Here is a 22,237-nt window from a genome sequence, read left to right as displayed (position 1 = left end):
AACTCACACATAAATACACACTTCCTGTATGTCACAGGCCGAGATCAATCACGGCGTGGGAGTGCAAACTGAGGTTGAGGCCGAACACGGGGGGAAAGTGGCGCAGTGCAATCACGACCAGCGCCTGAATTAGAGCGCCGGCCGTGGGCTCCAAGGGAGGGTATGGTCAAATTACAGGCCGTATTTTTAGAGAGGCTTCGCCCCAGAAGCAGCTGAGGACCATCACTCACAGGCCGCGCTGGCGTATCTGGGGAACTTCCTTCTTCAAAACTCAAAGTCACCTCAGGATGGAACAGTATTGATTCAGTGCATCTCCTAGTAGGAAGCTGTTAAGCCAATCATGCTGTCTATCTTATAAGCTGCACAGGAAACAATGAAATCAGATGTCAACAAGATAAAGCTCTGCCGGGGTCAGAGAGCCTGTCAGTCTTTGATCATACAGCAGTTGCTGACTTGGTTACAGTCCAAAACCTTTTCCAGGACTACAGCAGCAACAAGATCCCTGCGGCTTTTGGGAAAAAGGCAGAGAAACAAGTTGACAGCAGCCTGCAGTGTGGTTCCTGTTTCTGATGCTGCCTCCATGTGGCAGCAACACGCTATTGCTTTTTGTTATTTTCCTGCTGAGGCAGGTTTGCTAATCCAAACATGCACATTTTTCACGTTTTTGTGCTTCCATTTGGGTTTCAGCTGCTTCAAAAAACAACCCAAGCGCTTTAATACCCCACCCAAACGTTTTCTGGCAACAAGTTAATGTTTTTTGGTGTCTGGAAAATAAGCCTTTCAAAAAAACTGCTTATAACATTTGAGGTTACACCGTTACCTAGCAACCCCAGTCCAGAGCCCAGCCCTGTTACCTAGCAACCAAAGCAGAGTGCCGCCACATTTGGTCAGCTGGTTTTTCCTCTCAGTATGAGGAATTAAAATGGGGCCATAAAGTCTAAGAAAAAAAATTTAACTGATAAAAATATTTGAAACTGACAAAAAAAGGTTTGAAACTAAAAAAACTTGAATCTCAAAAGTAGTTTTTATTTCCCCCCCTGTTCCCCCCCATTCAGTTTCACGTCGAGTTTTATTTCAGTTTGAAACTTTTTTCTTCATTGTCAATTTTTTTTTCAATTTAATGTTTTTTTTTTCCTTTTCAACAAACTTTAAGGCCCCAATTTAGCTCCATATGAATTCACTGTGCAATGGCTGCTGGGAAAGACAAATGTTTTGTTGTTGACTTACCATTCAGACATTTGTTTTACATAATGTTCAAAGATGTTATATAATTGCACATCTGTTTGCTGCCAGTTTCACTTGCAAATGTAAATATTGAGTTGGGGGCGTGGCCAGCAGCAGCATTTGGATTTAAAGTGACATGACGCCCTAAATTCAAATTCAGATGAAAAAATTAGCTTCTTTTGTTCTTGTATCTCTCAGTTTGTTGTTCTCAAAATTAATTTTTACCTTCTATCTTCAGCTGGAAGGATTTTTGGTCTTACTTTTTTATAATGTGTAACCATGGTAACAAAGTATTGTTTTGTTTTTTTTAATATTGGACCAGAAAATTAGCATCCCAAAAGCTCAACAGATCCCGGAACTATGACCACAAATCGAAGAGAAGTTGAAAAAGAGGCTTCATGGATGCAGAACGGAGAGAGAAGGAGGATGCTCAAAGCATCTCAAATCCCCTACTCCAACTTCCCCTACTCCAACACCCCCTACTCCAACATCTCATTTAAAGACGAGCGGCTAAAGCAAAGAAGGTGGATTTGCCGTGTTAGCCAACAACTAAAAGTGTCATCCAGAACATTTTACTGTGTAATATTGTCTCTGTTTCCCAGATTTTTAGCTGTTAGCATGCCATGCTACATTCTTCAGCCAGAGGCCTCTTCAGATTTGTTGCAAGACTGACTGCTACTGGACATTCTTCCATCACAAACAACAAAAACAGTTTGAAGACATTTGGATGATATGAGTTTCAACAACATTTAGTTGAAATAATCGTCTTATAGATTACCCAAAGTTACAATTCTAACATTTCTAAGACATTTTTTACTTTTTTAAGCTCTAACTCTAAATGTGTCTTGGTTTACAGGTGGTTTTGTTTAAAAATGCAGCTGTCATAACCCGTTTACACCTCACGTTCTGGTCAACACCTGCTGGAGACAGTCTCCAGCGTTTCCTGCGCTGATCTATCTTTAGTGCGTCCAATAAGTCATGTTGCCTCTCGTGTCAAAGCCTATTGTATGTCTTCTGCACGCAGTGAGAAAGGAACTTGCATCAAACACTGACATGAGGCCGACACCCTTCCTCCCAACGTGAGTATTCAGGCTAGAGGTCAGAACAAGCTTCAGGCCCAACATCCTGTTTATTGTATTTTCATGGTTCGTTGGGTGAGGAAGCATGCTTTATTATGTCAGGTAAAACAAGATGAAACAACTTTATGTCTTATTTTGTGGATAAAATAAAGAAGCATCAAGAAATGCCTGTTTGGGCAGATAAACACCTCACGCAAGCTGAGGTTTGAACCAGATGAAACTACAGCAGGAAATGCAGGTTTTTACATTTATTTTTTATAACAAAAATGATTAGAAACTTATTTTGTTTGTTTAAAAGTTAGTTTAAAATTGTGGCAGGCAGGATTAGATGAAGGACTAACCGAGGACCTCTAGTGGTTTAAAGCGGAACACAAAAAACTAAGATATCATGCAAAAGAAAAATCTAACAAACAGAAAAATATTAAATCACACAAATTAAATATAGCCAAAAAAACCCCCAAAAACCTAGCAGCAGTTTATATTTAGGTTTTTAGATAAAAACAGCTTGTGTGACTTTCAGACTTTCTTCCCCACCTCAGAGGTCAGTCTGCTGACGCAGCGCCGTCTGGGTTTCTGAAAGGCATTCGGTCAATTTCTCCACTGCTGACCGAGACAGATGAACTGCACACATGCAAAAACACCCCGATAAACATTTCTGACCCAGTTCGTTTTGGGTTCTTAAATAAAAAGAACTCTTCTGACAGACAGTGGGAATAACAGCGACCATGCAACTGCAAACTTAAAAGTAGGAACAAGAATCCTCAGGATTCCCATTATTTCATGTGATTACACAAAGTTAAGGATTTGACTCAAAGTCCTATTGGGAGAAATACAAATTGAACACGTGATGTACTGTAACTTTACTTCAATGTAACCATTTCTGTCTTTTCTTGCCTGTAAAATGCATCATATTTGGAAATAATCATCATTGGTGTTGTATTTTTGTGTGTAGCCCACATTTTACTGTTGTCATAATAGCCTTTTGTTGCACCCTTTGCAGAAACGACCTACTTCCCCCCCCTGCGTGATAGCAGAGCTGTCAAATATCAATGACAGAGGAATTTTTTCTGATAACGTATCAGAGCCAGCGCTGTGGTTACACGTTAACACGAAGAAAATTCTTAATGAAGAAGGAGAACCTAAGAGTTGTATAAATTTTACAAAGTGCATAAAATCATGGATGTGAAAAATACTCTAGAATATGTGACTAGAGTCAAAAAATATATTCAGCGTCACAGTTGTAGTGGATTTGTTTGCATTAAAACAAATAATGGATTTCTAACATAACAGGGTTGTGACTATGTGATACTGTATGTGTAATAAATTAAGTGTATTAATAAATAAATCATTTATTTATTATATTGTTCTTTCTTATTTGTCTGTCCTATGGATGTATACTGATCAGTTTGTTCTATTTGTACTCATAAGTCGGAGTGTTGTGTCAAAAAAACACATTTTGAGTCACAGCATCAACTTTGAAAGTCCGAATTTCTTCTCTGGTTGTTGCTTTTTACCCTAATTGACTGCAAAACATAAAATATAAACATAAAAGGTTGTTAAAGTTGCAGCAATAAAATGTCTACTTGGGCTTTTTAGGGTTTGTATTTTCTTAAACAGTTCCATACAAGAAATACCATATTGGGACCGTGTTGCTCAAGAGTGTGGATGCCAGAATCGAATAAAAATACTCTCACATGTAATGTTAATTATAGCTACTTATTTTGGTCCCCGACCACATCAGTTAGAAAATCCCACTGATTTCCTGACTTTCAAATGGAGTCATAAGCATGTTCTGCTTTCTGATGTAAATTGGATGCATAAAAGTTTTAATAGTCATACCTAATAATGACTACACAGAGAAAAGCTAACAGCATCACAAAACGTAAATGAAATCTCATACTCCAGCAAAGGGCCAAGCAGAATTGAGCTAACAGAAACTGAAATTTGAGCTAAAACTCAGCTTAAAGTAAAAAAAAAACTACATTATGCTACTGCTATTAGCTTGACTTTACTCAGATTGCAGCTAGCAGTTACTCCGAGTCAAACTAACAGATACTCAGAGTCTGCAAACAGCTAGTAGGGGATAAGCTGAGTCCTAATCAAGTTTAGCTAATAGCTACTCCTTGTCTGGCTATGTGCTACGCAGAGTTGAGCTAACACTCCTGTTAGCTTATCAACAGGACTCAGAGTTGCTCAGAGTTTAGCAAAGTAGGACATTAAGTTGTAACAGCTAACAGAGGTAAGCTAAGTGCTACGGAAAGTCGAATCAACAGCTACTCTGAATCCAATTGACACTTTTTCATAGCTCTGCTAGCAGCTACTCAGAACTAGCCAATAGCTACACCAAGTCAAGCCGACAGAGACTCAGAATCAAGCTAACTGCTACGCATAGCCGAGCTAACAGCTACTCACAGTTGAGCTGAGTGCTACATAGAGTCAACCTAACATCTACTCAGAATCCAGCAAATAGTGAAAATCTTCATTTCGAGACAAAAAAGTAGTCCATAAGACATATAAAAAAAATAAAATAAGACTAAAAAAATAAAATAATTCATCAAGTACTCAGAGCCAAGCTAAAATTTCCTCAAAATCAAGAAATTTGCTACTTAGAGTCATGTAAGCTATTCAGACTCAAACTTATGGTGACTCAAAGTCGAGCTAACAGCTATTCCAAATCTGGCTAGCAGCTAGCGTGAGTCTAGCTAACAGTGACCCAAAAATGAGCTAACAGCTACTCAGAGTTGAGCTAATAGAACTACTTTTTGTCATCTAAAGCAGCGCTACGTCTACTCATAAAAGTTCAAACAAACGCTATTTTGACTATTTATCCACACCATTACTTTTGCCTGAAACATTAAATATTTTTTCAGTTTCTGTGCTAACAGCGCGCCTCTTAAATGTTTTGCTGTAGGTCCAAAAAAGTACCAGAGGCAACTGGTAAGTAAATTATTGGACGGTTACACTTAATAGATGTAACAGCACCTTTCCCTTGGAAAAACCAATATTGCACGATAATGAAACTACACAAAGTTTACTTTAGATTGCATATCAATTATATTCAATGACTCTGAATGCTGAATGACCTCTGACCCTGACTTTCCCTGCATTGAACTACATTAACTGAAATAAAGATAGTTATTACTTACTTTAGACATAAAACACATAATTTTCAGTTCGTTAAGTTGACTTGCATTTTCTTCACTGCTCGATAGATTAGTTGTGTAAATGTCATTTAAACCAAGTTGTTGTTTTTCAGACTGATCAAAGCAAAGAAAACAATGTTAACTTTTAGAAATACAGATTTATTATTATTATTAGTAGTATTATTATTATTAAATATAATCATGTAGAAATCATCAGTCATGTTATTTAAATATTGGGTAGATTAATAAATACATTATCTCAAAGGTGCAGTGATATCATGTTAAAAGAGAAAACTTTAAATTAAAAAACATTTTCATTAATTTCCAACGTTACACCAAGATTCTTTAAACACAAAACGTAAATTTCTTTTAAAGCTGCACAAACTATAAAGCTGCAGTATGTGAATTTTATAAAGAGTATTTGTTAAAACTGTCACCAAGTGAAGAACTGCGGCGTTCTCAACCAATAACAACCAATCAGAACCAGAAGGCAGGTCTTAGCGCTATCAATCAATCTCTCATGTATGCAATGCTAAATGTGCTAATGGCGGAGAAACAGCTACCATTACAAAAAAACCGACCAAAATCGGTGGTCATGCTAACAAGCCTGAGCTTTATGACATTCTCTATTAGCTGCAGAAAGCAAGGGGTTGAGTGGGAAGGGTGATTGATAGCGCTAAGACCCGCCTCCTGGCTCTGATTGGTTGTTTCTAGTTATCACTGGGAGAGAAGCTCGATTTATCCAAAGATTATCTGTCTCATATATAGTAACATTTTTAATAAGTATGTAAAAAAATATGTTTCATAAAAGTTACACACTGCAGCTATAAATAAATGTCCAAATGTCCAAAAATCTGAACTGATCCAGCATCAACAACCCTCCAGAGTTTCTCCTTCCAGCCAGTTTTCCTCTAACTCCCCCAGGATGTCCTGCAGGGACAGAACAGGAAGCAAGGCCTGCTGGGCCGCCCTCTGGTGCTGCGGCTCGCCGCTCTCCTCCGGAACCGTCCCGGTCCAAAACTTCTCCAGCTGAGAGTACGGACCTCCCAGCTGAGGGTTGTTCCTGGCGTTGGCATCCCAGTACCCAGAGTCCGGCGTGTTTGGAGTGGAGGACAGGGAGCTGGAGGAGGAGTTGCTGTACATCTGCTGCTCCGGGTACGAGACGTTTGACCCGTTGGCGGCGAAGCTCATCATCTCCAACGTTTTGCACCACACAGGGGGGACAGGAGAGGTTTGGGTGCCGGGCTGGGGCCGCATGCCCCACATGGGTGGACTGGACTCTCTGGTGCGGCTACTCTGAAGCCCAAATAAGGATCTGTATTGTTCAGGGGGAGAGTAACCAGGAGGACATTGGCTGTAGTAGGAGGCTTTGTCCATTTCCTGTTTGACGGGTGCTGGGTAGGTGGGCGGTGGCCCCCAAGGCATCGGCGGCGCCGATGACCCGCTGCTGGCGACGCTTGGAGGTGAAGAGAAAGCATCATGATGGGGGCTGCTGGACAGCCACAGAGCCTTTTTTGCTTCTTTACATTTCAGGGTGCGGGCCCTACGGTTCTGGAACCAAACCTGGACAGGAAATAAACAAAAAACAAAAAAAACCCATCAGAGTTTAAATACGGAGTTGATTAAACACAGGTTCAGTTAATCATTCACTGGACAAACAGGAACAGGAATCAGGAGAACCTCAAAAGAGATAAAAACAGGTTCAGATTTTAGATATGTGGATTAGCAGGACCTGAAGTGTAGGACGCTTTTAAGAACTCTGATTTTCATAATAAAAGCATGAAAACAACAAACTGATTCAATATTATAAAGAACGCAGCGATTTCTGAAACCATAATCTGGCACTTAGATGAGAGAGAAATTATAAACAGACATGGATTAACCGTTTCCACAGAGTTGGATAAAATGTTCAATTTAATTCATCCAGTAATAATAACGGTATATATATATATATATATATATATATATATATATATATATATATATATATATATATATATATACAAAAGGTGCAAAGCTTCTTTTCTTGGTTTCTAACATAGGTGATCCTATTTTCTCTGTATTTTTAGTATATAATTATAAATATATATATATTACACCATATATATATATATGGATTTAATTTTTCCATTTTGCAAAGTATATTTTTGGCTCTTATATTTTTTCTCGTTCTCATGCATTTTCTCTTTGCTGCTCTGGTAATGGAAATTTCCCCTGTTGAAGTCAAACTTAGAGATATTTTATTTCTGCAGGTTCTTACCTGGATGCGTGACTCTGGTAAGCCAGTGGTCTGGGACAGGTTCTCCCGGAGGCTGATGCCCGGGTACGGGTCGGTTTCGAAGGTGGCGCGCAGAAGCTCGACATGTTCTTTGGAGAAGCTGGTCCTCTTCCTGCGGCTGGCGCTGCGAGACGAGCCGCCGCCAGAGGCCGCAGGCCGGACCTCATCTGGGGAAAGAGATGAGGTCCAACACACCAAGGCACTGAGATGTTGTTTATGTTCACATTTTCCACCAGAAACATCTGGCTTTAGAGGGTCATGCAGATTACACAAGAGCAAATACGACCAATTTAATATGTTTTTCTATTGCTAAAACACATTTTATAAATGAAATGTCAATAAACTTAAAATAACAAAAGAGCAGTGATAAATAAATAGCAGTTTCTACTTAGCAAGATGTCAAGATGACTGTTTCAGCAAAACAGACATCTGGATAAAGTAGTTGATTTTTAGCTTGGAAAAATTCTACTTTTTGACAAAATAGTTGATTTTTAGCTTGATTTAAAATAAAAAGACACACAACGCTATTCTTAACATAGTTCATTTCTAGCTTGAAAAAACTCTACATCACTTTATTCTTAAAATAGTTGGTTTTTAGCTTACAAAAGCAACATGGTGTTATTCATAAAATAGCTCAGTTTTAGTTTAAAAAGTGACATTTTTCTTAAAATAGCTTTAAAAAAATTACATTGAAAGAAAAGCTATTTCTTCTTTAAAATAGTTTATTTTTAGCTTAAGAAAATCTACTGTAATCATATAATAGACGACTTTTAAGCAACGTAAGTTTATCCTGTAACTCTTACCATGACTGGAGTCCTTCCACATCACAGCTGAACTGGTTTCTGGGTGCCGCTGCTGGGACTGAGGTCAGTGTCTGTTTGTCTTATCAGAGCACCGTTTATATTGATCACCTGAGAACCCTGAAAAGTCTCACAAAAGCTGGCGCTCAGTGAGGGGGGCGGAGCTGGGTTTGTTTAATGCTTGACGGCAGGACTCTGACCCCACAGCATCCCCCGTCCCCTCACCAACCACCCAGTTCACATCACATCATCAGCCATCCCACTGCAGATCTGAGACAAGGTCAATGACAAATATGAAAAGAAGAAGCAACGAGTCGCTAAGAGAAACTCGTTGAAACCACTTTAGCGTTTGTCACATGATGCTAAATATGCAAGACTAGGTACAAAGACAGAAAAACACTTTCTGCATATTTTAAGTTTTATCTTTCAGTGGATATTATTTAAACATTTTTATTGAAACTGTCACCTTGTTGTGATAATTTAGCCGTCTTCCAGTCCTAACTAGAAACAACCAATCAGAACCAGGAGGCGGGACTTTGCGCTGTCAATCACAATCTTGTGTCACGCTACACCTAGCATAGCCTGTGAATTGAATGTTAAGGCCAGTTAGATGTTAGCTGGATTAAAAGGTTCCTGTAACAGTAAGTTGTTTTTCTCCCATTAGCACATTTTACAGCGTACATGAGGATGATGCACAGCACTGAGACCTGCCTCCAGGCTCTGATTGGTTGCTTTTGATTCATTTCTGCAGACAGCAATAATAGCTAACCAAGAAAGAGGAGAAAATTCATATTTTCTCTGATTATCTGTCTCATTACACTGTGGCAGTTTTAACAAATATATAAAAATAAACAACATACTTATAAAAATAAAAGTTACACACTTCAACTTTAACCTTACAACAAATGTTTTCATTCTAGTTTTGCAATGAGGCCTCAGATTAACCATTATTAAGCCAAAGCAGAAGCAGGGATGCTAACAACTTCACATTAATCAACAAACAACAATCTTAGGGAATTATTTTAGAAAAGGTGCAAAGTGGAGCAGTGAGCTGAAACCAATCAGTGGCATTCATATGCAGAGCAGCTCTGTGGGAAAACAAAGGATGACTCAAGCACTGAGTGATTGGACTTTTACCTGTTAGCTCAAAGCAGCTTCAGACTTTATCTTCTACTTAAACATGTCTAGACCTTCACCAGATCTCTGATTAATAAAAGCTTTTTGAAAGTTTGGCCTTTTCACATTAAGTCAGATACTCTCATAAGTTCTGGACTTGGAGATTTGAAATCTGAAACATAAAGGATGAAGCTGTTGGAGGACGAAGTTTGGACACCATGGCCGGCAGAAGCCTTTTTGGGGCAGGTTTTCATTTGGGCCCCCCTAATCCAACATGTCAACACCTGATGCTTTATCATCCCAAAGCTACTCTGTGTTTAAATACCTGATATCATTAGCATAACGTAAATCATACTGGTGTTATTATGGCAAATAAAAAATTAAAAAATAGATTTTGAAATGCAGAGGGTTATTTAGGTGCTATATTATTCTTACTATTTGAAAGTAACATCATCTGATAAACATTAAATGTATAATAAACAAGTACGTTTATATGTTATATTTTCACAACAATGGCAGCAGCCAACAGCTGGAAGAGATTTGTCAACTATAAAAATAATAGAAATAGTTTTTTATGCAACATTATTTAGTTTCTATCATTCAACGTCATTTATACAGGAAATATATCTATATCTACTGTATATCTATATCTACTGTATATCTATATCTATATAGATATAGATATAGATATAGGAAATACAGGAAATCCTTCCTGCCACATGCCATCTCACTGTACAATAAAAGCTAAATCATTGTTCTGCACTAATCAGTCCGATTTTGCACAACTGCACTGTGGCACACTTGCTGTACATATATTTACATATACATATCTGCATTTTTTTGAATCTTTGCAAGGACTGCTCTTAAGTTGCTTTTATATTAACAGCATTTCATATTTTTATAATTTATAGACAACTACTACTCAGTGGTAGTTGTTATTGTGTCTTGTCTCTATGCTGTAACTGCGAAGTAATTTCCCTGCTGGGATGAATAAAGTACTTCTATTCTATTCTATAGATACGTATATAAAGCTTGTCTGAGCATTCTCAGTAATGGTGGCGATGTGCAGCATCAGTTTTATATTATATTATTTTTGTGGTTTTGATTGGAGAGAAAAATTACTTTTAGAAAAAATAAGGACTTTTGAATTGGGGATTTTGATGTTGCACCACTACAGTAAAACCTGTATGGTTTGAGGCTATAAACAGGAATTATTATATCTTTCTTTCAAACGTGAATTTCTCATCTCAGTTTTTGTTTCCAATTGGTTGCACTAAATTTTATTGAAGTGTTTAAGAGTTTATCCTTTTCTTTACAATTCTGTATTATTTGCTACTTTTTGTCGTTCCATAACATCCCAATATGTTGAACTTTGTGTTTGTAACGTGAAAATGCATTAAAAACCATCTGGACCTTTTTGGTTGAATTTAGGGTTAATGGGGAGCAGCTACATTTGACATTTAAACGTCAATACTGGGCAAAGTGCAGGAGCAGATTTACAGTTTTGCAAGTATAAAAGAAGACAATGCAGTCGTGAGTTATCAGAGACGAGCACAGCAAGCTCCACTGTTTTATCTTTTATCTGCAAAAGAATGAAAATCAATGTCTCCGCTGTGTGGACAGACCAGCTTTCTCTCTTTGTGCTTCAGCTAAATCCTATCACACAACATCAGCATTTCTTTTTTTTTTACAAACTTACGTAACTCATGCAAGACCTGCATATTTTAAATAACACATAAGACTCAAAATATGAATGAACTTTAAGTTGTGCAAATATGATCTAAGATATTTCAGATAAATTTCTGAAAAAGAGGAAAAGTTCTCTATCACTGAACCGTCCCATCAGATTACTTCTGATGCTCCAGGTTAACATACAATGATCGAGTGATTAAAGATAACCAAAAACAGCTGCAGCCAACAGGCTGTCCAGCTAATGCGAAATCACTACGAACAGCTACACTTGGCTCAGTCCTGCCTGCACAGAGATATGTGCATATTTTTTTCTTTTAAAAATGCAAACATCTAATCAACTTATCGCTGGCATATTGATTCAGTAGAGTGCTGTATCATTTAAAGATACATTTCATGAAAAATTTGTTAGATTATTTTTTAAATCTTAAAAATAATCAATGTAAGATTTAGCATTTGCATTCTACCACTTCTCTCAAAAGTCAATTAGATGTGCTGTAAGCAACTAAACATGTGTCTGTTATTCTAACCCATGCAACATTAAAAAAAAATAAATAAAATTCTTGGATTTTTTAGAAAGATTTTTAATTAAAAATCTTAAAAAAGGGATTTTTTAACTTAAAAAGTATTTTTTTAATAAAAGAGGCGTTTTTAAATAAAATAAACTCTTTTTAATAAGAAATCAGTTTTTCTCTATTAAAAAACTTTTTAATAAAAAAGACTAAATTATTTATATAAACAAGGGGATTTTCATTAAAAAAACTTTTCATAAAAATTTTGTTTTTATTTAAAAAAAAAACATTTATAAGAAAAGGAGTTAATAAAACTCATATTTATTAAACGTTTCTTCATGTCAACATGTAATATGTTGATTTTAAACTATAAATTAATGAAATAAACAAACAAATAAATAAAATACAAGAAGAAAGCTGTCAAGATTCACAAGCCTGGACATTCTAGCAAATTCACCACAAAAGTAAGATTGTGCACTGGCTGCAAAAACTCACAAGCTCCATCTCAGATTATACAAGCCTCAGTTAGTATGCTAGCATGCTAACGTAGTAGAGACGTTTGGAGGGAACAAAACATAGCATATCAGCACAAACACAACACACAATGATTATGAATGATTTTGGCGTTGGATGAACTATGAACTCCTCTGTATACTAAATTATTCTAGAGTAAAATATGTAGTTTGATTTGCCCAAACTACATCACAAACAGCTAAATGATCCCAAACGCAGCTTCAAATGTTCAAAAGACTGACAGAAAAACCAAAGTATCAAGGTGTAGCCATGACTGAAGCAACATGGAAAGGAAAGTGGGTTTAAACGTCTCTGCAAGAACGTGAGATTGATGCAGCTATTGGTGTTAAATGTGGTTCAGCAAGTTTTTGGGGTGTATTTAGGTTTTTCTTTGAAAAGCTACATAAGTCAAACATGAGGGAGGCACCATCATGATGTGGGTGCTGCATTTTTAGCCTGTTGTGTTGCAGAAACAAAACAAACAACAATCAGAACAACAACAAAAAACAACCTTTGACCAAACATCCAACACTCTGTCTAAGAGCTCCACTTTCTACATGAAGAAGATGACGACGCAGCCGCCAGTAAACTGCAGTAAATGCATGTACCCTGACAGATAAAAACACAATGAGACGCTATCTGTCATGGATTGGCCCTTCCAGATGTCAGCATTATTGGAGTGTGAATCATCTTGGCAAACAAAAACCTTTCCAAACAAGACAACCAGCCTCCAAAACAGAGATTCTAGAAGAAGGCTTGGGAACGGTTCAGCGTATTGCAAGAGAGAAAGCAGCTGTTCAAGCTAATATGAAAATATCATGTAAATCATTGGTCTCACTGCTGTACTTGAAACAAATAAATCCTGTTTATTTCATGTTTTTAGTGGAGTTTGCATCCATAGAAGGTTTACCTGTTACACTCCTACTGTGTTATATGGAACAAAATACCTTTTGCTGGAGGTATATGGAGCCTGGTGCAGGAAAAAAAAAGGTGAGTGACTGAGGATCACTGCGCGTAACAAACCCTATAAATTCTAGACACTAACAGGTACCATAGAATTGCACAAAAATCTGTGAGGGACGGCGGAGTCCCAGAGCGAAAGCCCGTGAAAGAGGTGTACGGAGCCTTGTGCCAGAAATCCATTAAAATGCTGCCTACATCGTTTTAAACTGTGTGACTGTGAGAGTGAGTGGGAATAAAAATAGCAACAGGTATTTTGTTCCATATAACACAGTAGGAGTGTAACAGGTAAACCTTCTGTGGATGCAAACTCTACTAAAAACCCACCTGTTTAGGATTCTATTTGAAACGTAATCAATTACAATTTTATTGATGGAACCTGACTTAATGTCGTGTTTTGATTGTTGATTCTATATTACATTGTGTTTCTGTGTTTGTAATGATGTAAAGCACTTTGAAATGCCTTGCTGCTGAAATGTGCTATACAAATAAAATTTGATTGATTGATTGATGTTGCTATTTTTATTCCCACTCACGCTCACAATCACACAGTTTAAAACGATGTAAACAGCCTTTCAATGGGCTTCCTGCACGGGGCTCCGTACACCTGTTTCACAGAATTTCGCTCTGGGACTCCGTCGTCCCTCACGGATTTTTGTGCAATTTCAACATAGAATCAACAATCAAAACACGACATTAAGTCAAGTTCCATCATTAAATTTGTAATTGATTATGTTTCAAATACAATCCTAAACAGGTGGGTTTTTAGTCTAGATTTAAAAGAAGTCAGTGTTTCAGCTGTTTTACAGTTTTCTGGAAGTTTGTTCCAAATTTGTGGTGCATAGATGCTGAAAGCTGCTTCTTCTTGTTTGGTTCTGGTTCTGGGGATGCAGAGCAGACCAGAACCGGAAGACCTGAGAGGTCTGGAAGGTTGACACAACAACAGCAGATCTTTAATGTATTGTGGTGCTAAGCCGTTCAGTGATTTGTAAACTAACAACAGTATTTTAAAGTCTATTCTTTGAGCTACAGGGAGCCAGTGTAGGGACTTTAAAACTGGTGTTATGTGCTCTATCTTCCTGGTTTTAGTGAGAACGCCAGCAGCAGCATTCTGGATCAGCTGCAGCTGTTTGATTGATTTGTTGCACAGACCTGTGAAGACGCTGTTGCAATAATCAATACGACTGAAGATAAACGCACCATTTGTAGTGGTACAAATACCTTTAACACTGGGCGGCCATGTCTTGGTAGGTTTGTAGTTGTGTCATACTCTTCCTATTTTCAGGTCAGATATCCAAAACCTAGAATATTGTTTCATAATCTAACCCTAAACTCTTCCACAACTTTATCCTTGACCTTTCCACTGTGTTTCTTTGTCTTCACTCTGAAGCCTTCACAGAACATAATATTTACTCACAGTAAAACACACATGTCATATTATTACTACAGAATTATTATTATTTTTATACGAGCTTTTGACTAAAAATTTTTTAAAAAACAACAAAAACGCCTCCTCTGTGGTTGACGTGTGCGTGTTGTTTCGAGTCGGTCGTATTTGACGGCGGCACCACCACCGTAGAACAACGCTAAACAGCAGCAATGGCTTCAAACGGTTATTTTAGACGGACCACTCAATTTTGGATGGTTACTATAACGGTCTCATTTGGGTTCTTTACTGTAAGTAATTTAAACTTTTTCCGACTGAACATAACCAGGACAAATATTGAGTGATTCTAACAAACTTTTATTTAGTATTTTTGCACAGTTGGGGTTACCCAATATATCCTCCCCCGGGTTTATTTAAATTATTTAAACGTCTGCTGCTGTAGTTCAGTTTAATGTTCTTCTCTGACGCCATTTAATGTATCCTATTTAGTTAAAAACTGTCAATGCGGCTATCGTGTTGATAGCTAATCTTATCAGTGTTAATTATGTCTTCAGGTGGGTTAAACAGACTTTAGGTTAAAGTCCATTTTCTAAGTTAGCTTTCCATTGACTGGAGCTGCAGGACTGACACAGCAAACAGCAGCCAGTTCATGTTGAAACAACAAAAAGCTTCCTTATCCTCCGTCAAAATGTCCGAATTTATGAACGTTATTGTCATCTAATGTGTGCTGCCCTTGCAGATTAAGCGAAACATCTTGGTGGGTCAGGTTGCCCTACAGTGTAAGTTGTAGATTTGCTCTACAGCATTGGAAAATAAAAAAGTTCCCTATTGTGATCCCCTTAGAAGAGATTAAACATTTCCAAAATGCCAAACTGTATTTTTTTAAGAATTTATCCTAACAATGCTGTTCAGTTTTGACCAGTGTCAGTTTTTTAGTTTGTTTTCTTTTAAATTAAACCTGATCTATTGCATTCACAACCACCTGCAAATAGCTAAAATACATAAGGCTCCCTATAAAAACGCTGATAAGTGCCTACTTTAATATTTCAAACACCAAATATCCATTAATACACAAAGTGGAAGCTATCTTAGCGTTACAGCGGAAGCTAATATCTACAGTTTTTCGTTTTTCTGCTCTTCTGGGTACCAAGGAAAAGGTTTGATTTGTTTACATTTTCTGTTATGAAACATATGTAGAATAAATAAAATAAATCATGTATTCCCTTTACTGAAATGCTGCCATCTTTGTTGAAAAGATAAGCTAAGTGATATAAAGCTAAGAAAGCAAACATTTTCCTTAAGTCTACAAAGATAAATCCTGGAAAAAAGCAAAAATGTCATATTTAACATGTTTATTTATTGATTGATATTAGAAGTTTGTGTTTCACATCCAGTTTCTGGTTAACCTTTGCTTTTTATTTACTATTTTTATTATTATTATTACAGTTTTTCTTTTAAGGAAGAAGCTTGTTAGCTTTCCTGTATTTTTATTTTTATTAATTGAGGGATTGCAGATGGAAACTAGCCTTTTTAGCTAACTTTAGCATATTTTCTAATGTTCATTATCTCTTTTAAAATAAAAATAACAACCAATGCAGACACAGAGATCACAGAAAATTGAAGCAGAGTTTAATTCTGTGTTGTGCCGTCTTAAATGTCAAGGAATCGGACGATTCCTCGCTAACTTGTGATGAAATAATCCAAATCGAATTTTAAACCCACCCTGACTGTAAAATAATGAAAGAATATTCATTCAGATTCATCTCCTCCAGATATCTTCTGCTCATCCAACTTCATGTGACTCTGGTTGTGCAGAGCTGACGAGTTAAAAGCCAAACCGATTTGGTTCGGACTCTTGAGAAGCAAAGACTCGTTTATTGGAGTCTCACACTTTGTTAGTGTCTCTCTGTAGCTTATTGTTGAACTGGACGCCAACGGCCTTGTGGACTTAACAGCATTCATAAATACGACTGCAGAGTTGAGTTTAAATGATGCAAAGCAACAAAAACCACACTAGAAGAGAAACGTTTAAATATAGGGACCTAAAAAGTCATATATAAAATTAATCCCAGGTCACACTTTTCTAACTTGTTTTTATTAATTTATTTAATAATAAATACTAAAATTATTTAAACATATATACTTATTTTAATGTATTTATTTTATTGTAATTTTTTGTATGTTTTTAAAAATATTTTAATCGTATTTTTATTTTTTTTATAACTTGTTTCTAACTACAATTGTGTTTTTGCAACAAAAAAAAAAGTACAAATCACTTCTATGGAAAAATGCAGCGTTCTTAGTAGCTTTGATTACATTTTGTCAAAATTTATAAACAACAAATAGTCACAAATTGTATAAATTGTTTGTTTTGGGTGTTTAACATCTAAGCTCTCCACTGTTATTTTGCAGCTGATCGTGTTTGCACCGGATGCAGTCCCGTACGATTGCCTCGGTCCGTTTGGCAGCTTGTGCAGACACCTGGTGTATTACCATGCTGACCTGATGTACAAAGGGTAAGAGATTAGGAGCCGTTGCAACAACCACAGCGACTCCTGATGAATGACGGCTAAAAAAAAATTAAAGTATGCAAATCTTCAGTTCTACTAGCCTGAAAATGGCTTTCTGTGATGTGTAAAAACATCAGCTGATCAGCTTGATTCATATGAAAATGCGGCTGTTTACGCCTACTCTGATGAGATCTTAAATATAGTTGCTTCTAACGAGAGCTTGAATACCGTCAACAGCAGCCTTAATGGTTTGTTAATTAGCGCTTAAAGTCATATGACTGCTGCAGTTTCTGCAGAATATTAGGAGAAATTCAAGTCATGTGACAAGCAGGACAGATGTTCCTGTTCTTCAAGGTAACTTTAGTGATTTATCTTTTATAAAATGGTGGAAGAAACATTCAGTCTCCATGTTGCGACTTGCTGCTTTTCCATTGGCAATTTTGGATGAGGTGGATTTTCAGCCGTATTTAAATTGGTTTATTTTTATCGCTTTTTTTTGTTTTTGCATCACGAGTCACATGATCAACAACCAGATGTTTCCACTGGCAGAAGAGACGACAGGTAGTTGGAGGATAATGGTTTAATTATTGCGTGAACAAACTAATTCATGTGTGATTTAATTGCGTTTTTCAATTAGTGGAAATACCAGAATTGCAAAGTAGTTTTTATTTTACATTAGTGGAACATTGACAAAGTTTTCCACACACTTGTAATAGAAACGCAGCTCCTGACTGATGGCTGTTGCTCCTTATTTCACCCCTTCATTATTTTGCACCTTCCTGATGTATACTTCCTGATTTCTAATCAATATATTTGAAAGGATTTCTATATTCTGCCGATTATCTGCTGTAAGGAAATGAAGCGTCAACTGGCTGCAGCAGTTTGTAGCTCTGTTGCCCTGCAGGAAGGTCTTTTTTGGGTTTTACTGCATACAGTTTGCATGTTTTCCCTCTGTGTGTGTGGATTCTCTCCAGGTGCTGATTAATCATGCAAACTTTAGAGGACTTCATTTCCAAATCCTTCCATATCAGTCAATTTTTTTTGCAAAGGAAAGTAGTTTTGGTACATTTTGAAGTTAAATAGTCATAAAGATGCTTACATTTCACTTGTATTTAATGTTTAATTGTTCATACTCATTTTAGTTTATTTATTGTAGTTTTGTTCATTGGTACAACATGTAATTGTGGTGTTATCTGTCTTTAAAGAAAAAGTTCAAATGGAACACAAATTACAAATTTTATTCAGATACATACTTCAAAACAAATGTTTTTATGACACAAAATGTCCAAGTGTCTCAATCTCCACCCAAAAAGGTGAAAAACATTGGAAAGAGGTGCATAAGGTGACATCATTGGTTTTTAGTGGGCCGAGCCCCGTCCCAGAGGAGCACCATTTTCCAGCCTCTCCAAATTTTATTAATAAAAAACCGGAGAAAATTAGTTTGACACTCATTTCAACTTTCTATTTTTCTTTTGGGATTTTCTCTGCTGTACTGAACAACTGTTTATCAGTTTTTATTCCTTTAGCTGTTAATTTTAAAAAAGGAAGCAATAAAGAGACAACTGAGCTTTCCATAGACACTAAAACTACTCCTATCAGCTGGAAAACTAAACTTAAAGTGATTTTGTTTCAGAACCATCCATCATCTGAACCCGTTTGGTGTTGCAGGCTGTTTGCTTCAAAACAGTTAGAAAAATAAACAAAATTTTATATTTAACATAATTGACTGATTTTAACTGATTTTCTGTATTATATTGTTTCTGCTTTTTGATGCTTGTTTAAAACCGTTCGTTTTGGAAAGTGAAACTTTTTGTTTCGAGTCTCTAAAGTTGTTTTTGTTGCAACGTTTCTAAAGTTTTAAGAAGAACTTGAGTTCATGTTCTGGTTTGTCGCCAGGTTGACAGACTGTAGGTCAGAGAGAAACGCACTGCAAAAACACAAAATCTTACCAAGTATTTTTGGTCTAGTTTCTAGTGCAAATATTTTAGTAAACTTGAAATAAGACAAAACTAATTTATAAGCAACCTTTCAACAAAGTATAGAATCTTATTTTTAGTGAGTTATTTCTTAATATTGATGAAAATGTATTGGCAGATTATTTTACTTATAATATGAAAATAATACCTTATTATATGTGAAATAATCTGCCAGTGGAGCTAGTAATTATTATTATCAATATTAAGGAATTATTGGCATAAATCAAGCTCCTACATCTTGCTGATAATCTGGTTCTAAGTTAGTTTTGTCTTATTTCCAGATTACTAAGATATTTGCACTAGAAAAAAGACTAAAGATAGTTGTTAAAGTTGAGTGTTTTTGCAGTGCGGCAGTCTGAACCGACCCGGAGCCGACGTCAAGGCGTCTGTCTGCAGAGATAAAACAAATCCAGTGATTTGCGTAGATAAAAGTGTCTCCAAGCCTTGTGATCCTCTCCAGAAACTCAGACTGCAGCAGGAGGGTCAAACATTTACTGGAAGATTTGTTTCAGTAAGAACGTGGCTCTCTGGCTGCCTCTGGTTTCACAGAACCGGGTAAAAACGGACTCAAACTCCAGTCCTGGTGCCCCAGTTTGTCGTGATACAATTAATAAAATTGTGTAAAAGCAGGATAAAGAGTTTTTAGAGGGACAAACAAGACAAATTGATGTTTTGAAGTTCTCTTTAGGTGATTAAATGGGTTTTTCTGTCTGTTTCAGGTGGTGGGCAGCCGTTGCTGTTCATGTCTTAGAAGCCCTTTACGCTTACAAGCTGTGCTGGTAAGTCTGCAGGGAGCCTAACCGTCCACTAGGTGGTGGTAGAGCTCAGGCTGATCTTATTTAAACTCATTTGACTATTGCATATAATCATTATGAGCATGAATACAACAGAAAAAACATGTTTTAAAATCATTTTATCAACAAGAGTTTGGTGTTCAAGTTTGAATTTGTTGTGCAGTTTCTCTAAACTACACAAAAACGTAAATAAATATGTATCTTATTTACTAATGTTTGGATAAACATTTCAAAGTTTGCTTGATTTCTGTATCAAGTCCTTGATATTCAAGCTGCACAGTTTTGTAATAAAATGTAATCTAATGTTTAATTAAAAGCCTAAATGTGGAAAACATGATTTTTTAAAATTTAATACATCTGTTAATAAGAAACGTAAACTTTTTTTCCCGCTCTGCCTGAAGCTAAATCAGACGAAAATTTTCTTGTTTTAGCTCAGTTAGAATTAGGAAAATTATTTCCATTTCCTAAATACCAGAAAATTTAGCGAGAAAATGTCTAGAGATATTTTTGGTGGTAATGTTTATTATTCCTAGTAGCTCAATTACTTATTGATGTGTTATTTCTTATATTTTATACTTTAAACAATGATATTGAAATTGTTAAATTGGGGTTTTGTTCTCAGACAGACATAAAATTTATTTATATTTTAGTTTGCTTTGTCCCTACTGTAGAATGTAGAAAATTATCACAAGACAGTAATAATTTGTCATATAGTAGTCTTTTTAAGTAGAGATGCACCGATCCGATAATATCTGTATGAGTCCTGAAATAAATAAAAAAATCTAGATAGGGAATCGGTGACAATGTGTCTGATCAATGAGTGCAGATCTATTCAGTCCAACTCTATGCTTTAAATATGTATTTATACGCTTGAAAAGTGTTTAAATTTAGCCTCAAGAAGTAAAAATAAACAGCATTTGCAGATTTACAGCGACGTCATGCTTTAACATTTATTTTACATTCTATCTAGAATCCAAACTGCAATTTCTGAACAATTAAAAATTTTCGTTGCAGTTTATTTTTTACATGTTTAATAAAAGTAGTCAACCTATTATTTTTGTCAATTTTAGATTCATTATTATTTATTTTTACATTGTCTAATTGCACTGACTGAACAAATTAAAGTTGTTTCTACACGTCTAATCAAGCTTGTGAAGTTATTTGTGTATTTGATGTGCAGTTATTAAATAAAACTATAATTCAGCACATTCATATTTATTTTTAAAAGAGAGGTTTCAAGTTGATTTTGTTTTTCTGTTTAGGATCAGTATCGGCAAATAAACCGGCAGATATCGAAAAGTGCATTTTTCCAGTGTTGGGCTGGAAGAGTTTGAAAACTTACCTTGAAATTACTTGAAAAGTGCCTGAATTTCAAGCATACGAGCACCAAAAGAACAGGATCAGATCTAAAAACCGTCACTAACGCTTTTATATTCATTTATTTTTGTTTCCTCCCAGCGACAAAGGCATCAACCACCCGGCCATTCGCAGGCAGTGGGTCTTCCAGACGTTCCTGTTCGGCTACGCCTCGCTCGGCATGCTCGTTAAGTACAATCCGAAGCGCCACAAAAAGTACTGAACGCAGCCGGCGGAGCCTCCAGAGTGAAACAGCTGGACATTCCTGGTGCCTTTTCCCCCTAGGATGAGGGAAAACTGATGATATAAACACTAGAAATTGAATTAGTGTCTTTGTTGTAACCTTTAATTCACTGGTGCATACATTTGAACTACATTCCATTTATTTTCTATGAAGAAAAGCTGGAGAAAATGTTAGAATTGATGTTAAATTAATAATATTGTTGATAGTTGTTTAATTAATTAATTTGCCTTCAGATAGATTTTATGTGCAATACAACAGGAGTCCTGAATCAATTACTTTGTGCTCTAATGATGTTTACAACAAACCTGCAAGGTTGCAATAGAGATTCCTCAACTGCTGCTGAGTCGTAACGTCAGGCACAGGTACGCTGCTGCCGGCTCGAGAGAAGATTTTTAAAAATGGGAGATATTTTCATATTTACCTCTGTCACTCTACGGCGCTTTCGCTTCCTGTTGAGGATGCTGAAAGTCTTCAATAAAGAGAATAATTTGCAAACTGGTTTCCGTTTCATTTACGTTGTTTATCTGGGTTTTCTCTGGAAAAATACATTAAATTTGTGGCTCTGGATATAATTACAAAAACATTTATTTACACCCTCTAAAAGTCTTTAAATTTAGCCTCAAAAAGTAAAATTAAACGGCATTCACAAAGGTGTA

The 22,237-nt window shown here is 36.4% G+C and overlaps 2 protein-coding genes across 2 annotated transcripts; one reads left to right on the top strand and one right to left on the bottom strand.

Annotated features, from left to right (window-relative positions):
* Positions 1 to 5,789: 5,789 nt before the first annotated feature.
* On the bottom strand, positions 5,790 to 8,549 carry LOC116713392 (paired box protein Pax-6-like). The gene is made up of 3 exons (XM_032553534.1): positions 8,528 to 8,549; positions 7,707 to 7,891; positions 5,790 to 7,009 (listed from the first exon to the last, which is right to left on the bottom strand). Exons 1-3 carry the CDS (start codon positions 8,547 to 8,549, stop codon positions 6,317 to 6,319), a joined length of 900 nt encoding a protein of 299 aa, XP_032409425.1. The 3' UTR covers positions 5,790 to 6,316.
* A 6,302-nt stretch (positions 8,550 to 14,851) lies between these two features.
* Positions 14,852 to 22,080, top strand: tmem254 (transmembrane protein 254). The gene is made up of 4 exons (XM_032554135.1): positions 14,852 to 14,991; positions 17,114 to 17,217; positions 19,907 to 19,966; positions 21,440 to 22,080. The coding sequence occupies exons 1-4, from the start codon at positions 14,914 to 14,916 to the stop codon at positions 21,558 to 21,560; spliced, it is 363 nt and encodes a 120-aa protein (XP_032410026.1). The 5' UTR covers positions 14,852 to 14,913; the 3' UTR covers positions 21,561 to 22,080.
* The last annotated feature ends 157 nt before the right edge of the window (positions 22,081 to 22,237 follow it).

Source organism: Xiphophorus hellerii, chromosome 22, assembly GCF_003331165.1.
Source record: "Xiphophorus hellerii strain 12219 chromosome 22, Xiphophorus_hellerii-4.1, whole genome shotgun sequence".
Lineage (NCBI taxonomy): Eukaryota > Metazoa > Chordata > Actinopteri > Cyprinodontiformes > Poeciliidae > Xiphophorus > Xiphophorus hellerii.
This window is presented reverse-complemented; position numbering and strand designations above follow the sequence as displayed.

What these genes read in the sequence shown, in the direction of transcription:
- LOC116713392 (XM_032553534.1), bottom strand. Translation starts at nt 8,549, where the DNA reads ATGTGGAAGGACTCCAGTCATG. An exon ending in GTGGAAGGACTCCAGTCATG is followed by an intron (nt 7,892 to 8,527) that starts GTAAGAGTTACA and finishes CTCTTTCCCCAG; the next exon opens with ATGAGGTCCGGCCTGCGGCC. An exon ending in TACCAGAGTCACGCATCCAG is followed by an intron (nt 7,010 to 7,706) that starts GTAAGAACCTGC and finishes TTTCCTGTCCAG; the next exon opens with GTTTGGTTCCAGAACCGTAG.
- tmem254 (XM_032554135.1), top strand. Translation starts at nt 14,914, where the DNA reads ATGGCTTCAAACGGTTATTTTAGACGGACCACTCAATTTTGGATGGTT. An exon ending in TCTCATTTGGGTTCTTTACT is followed by an intron (nt 14,992 to 17,113) that starts GTAAGTAATTTA and finishes GTTATTTTGCAG; the next exon opens with CTGATCGTGTTTGCACCGGA. An exon ending in TACGCTTACAAGCTGTGCTG is followed by an intron (nt 19,967 to 21,439) that starts GTAAGTCTGCAG and finishes GTTTCCTCCCAG; the next exon opens with CGACAAAGGCATCAACCACC.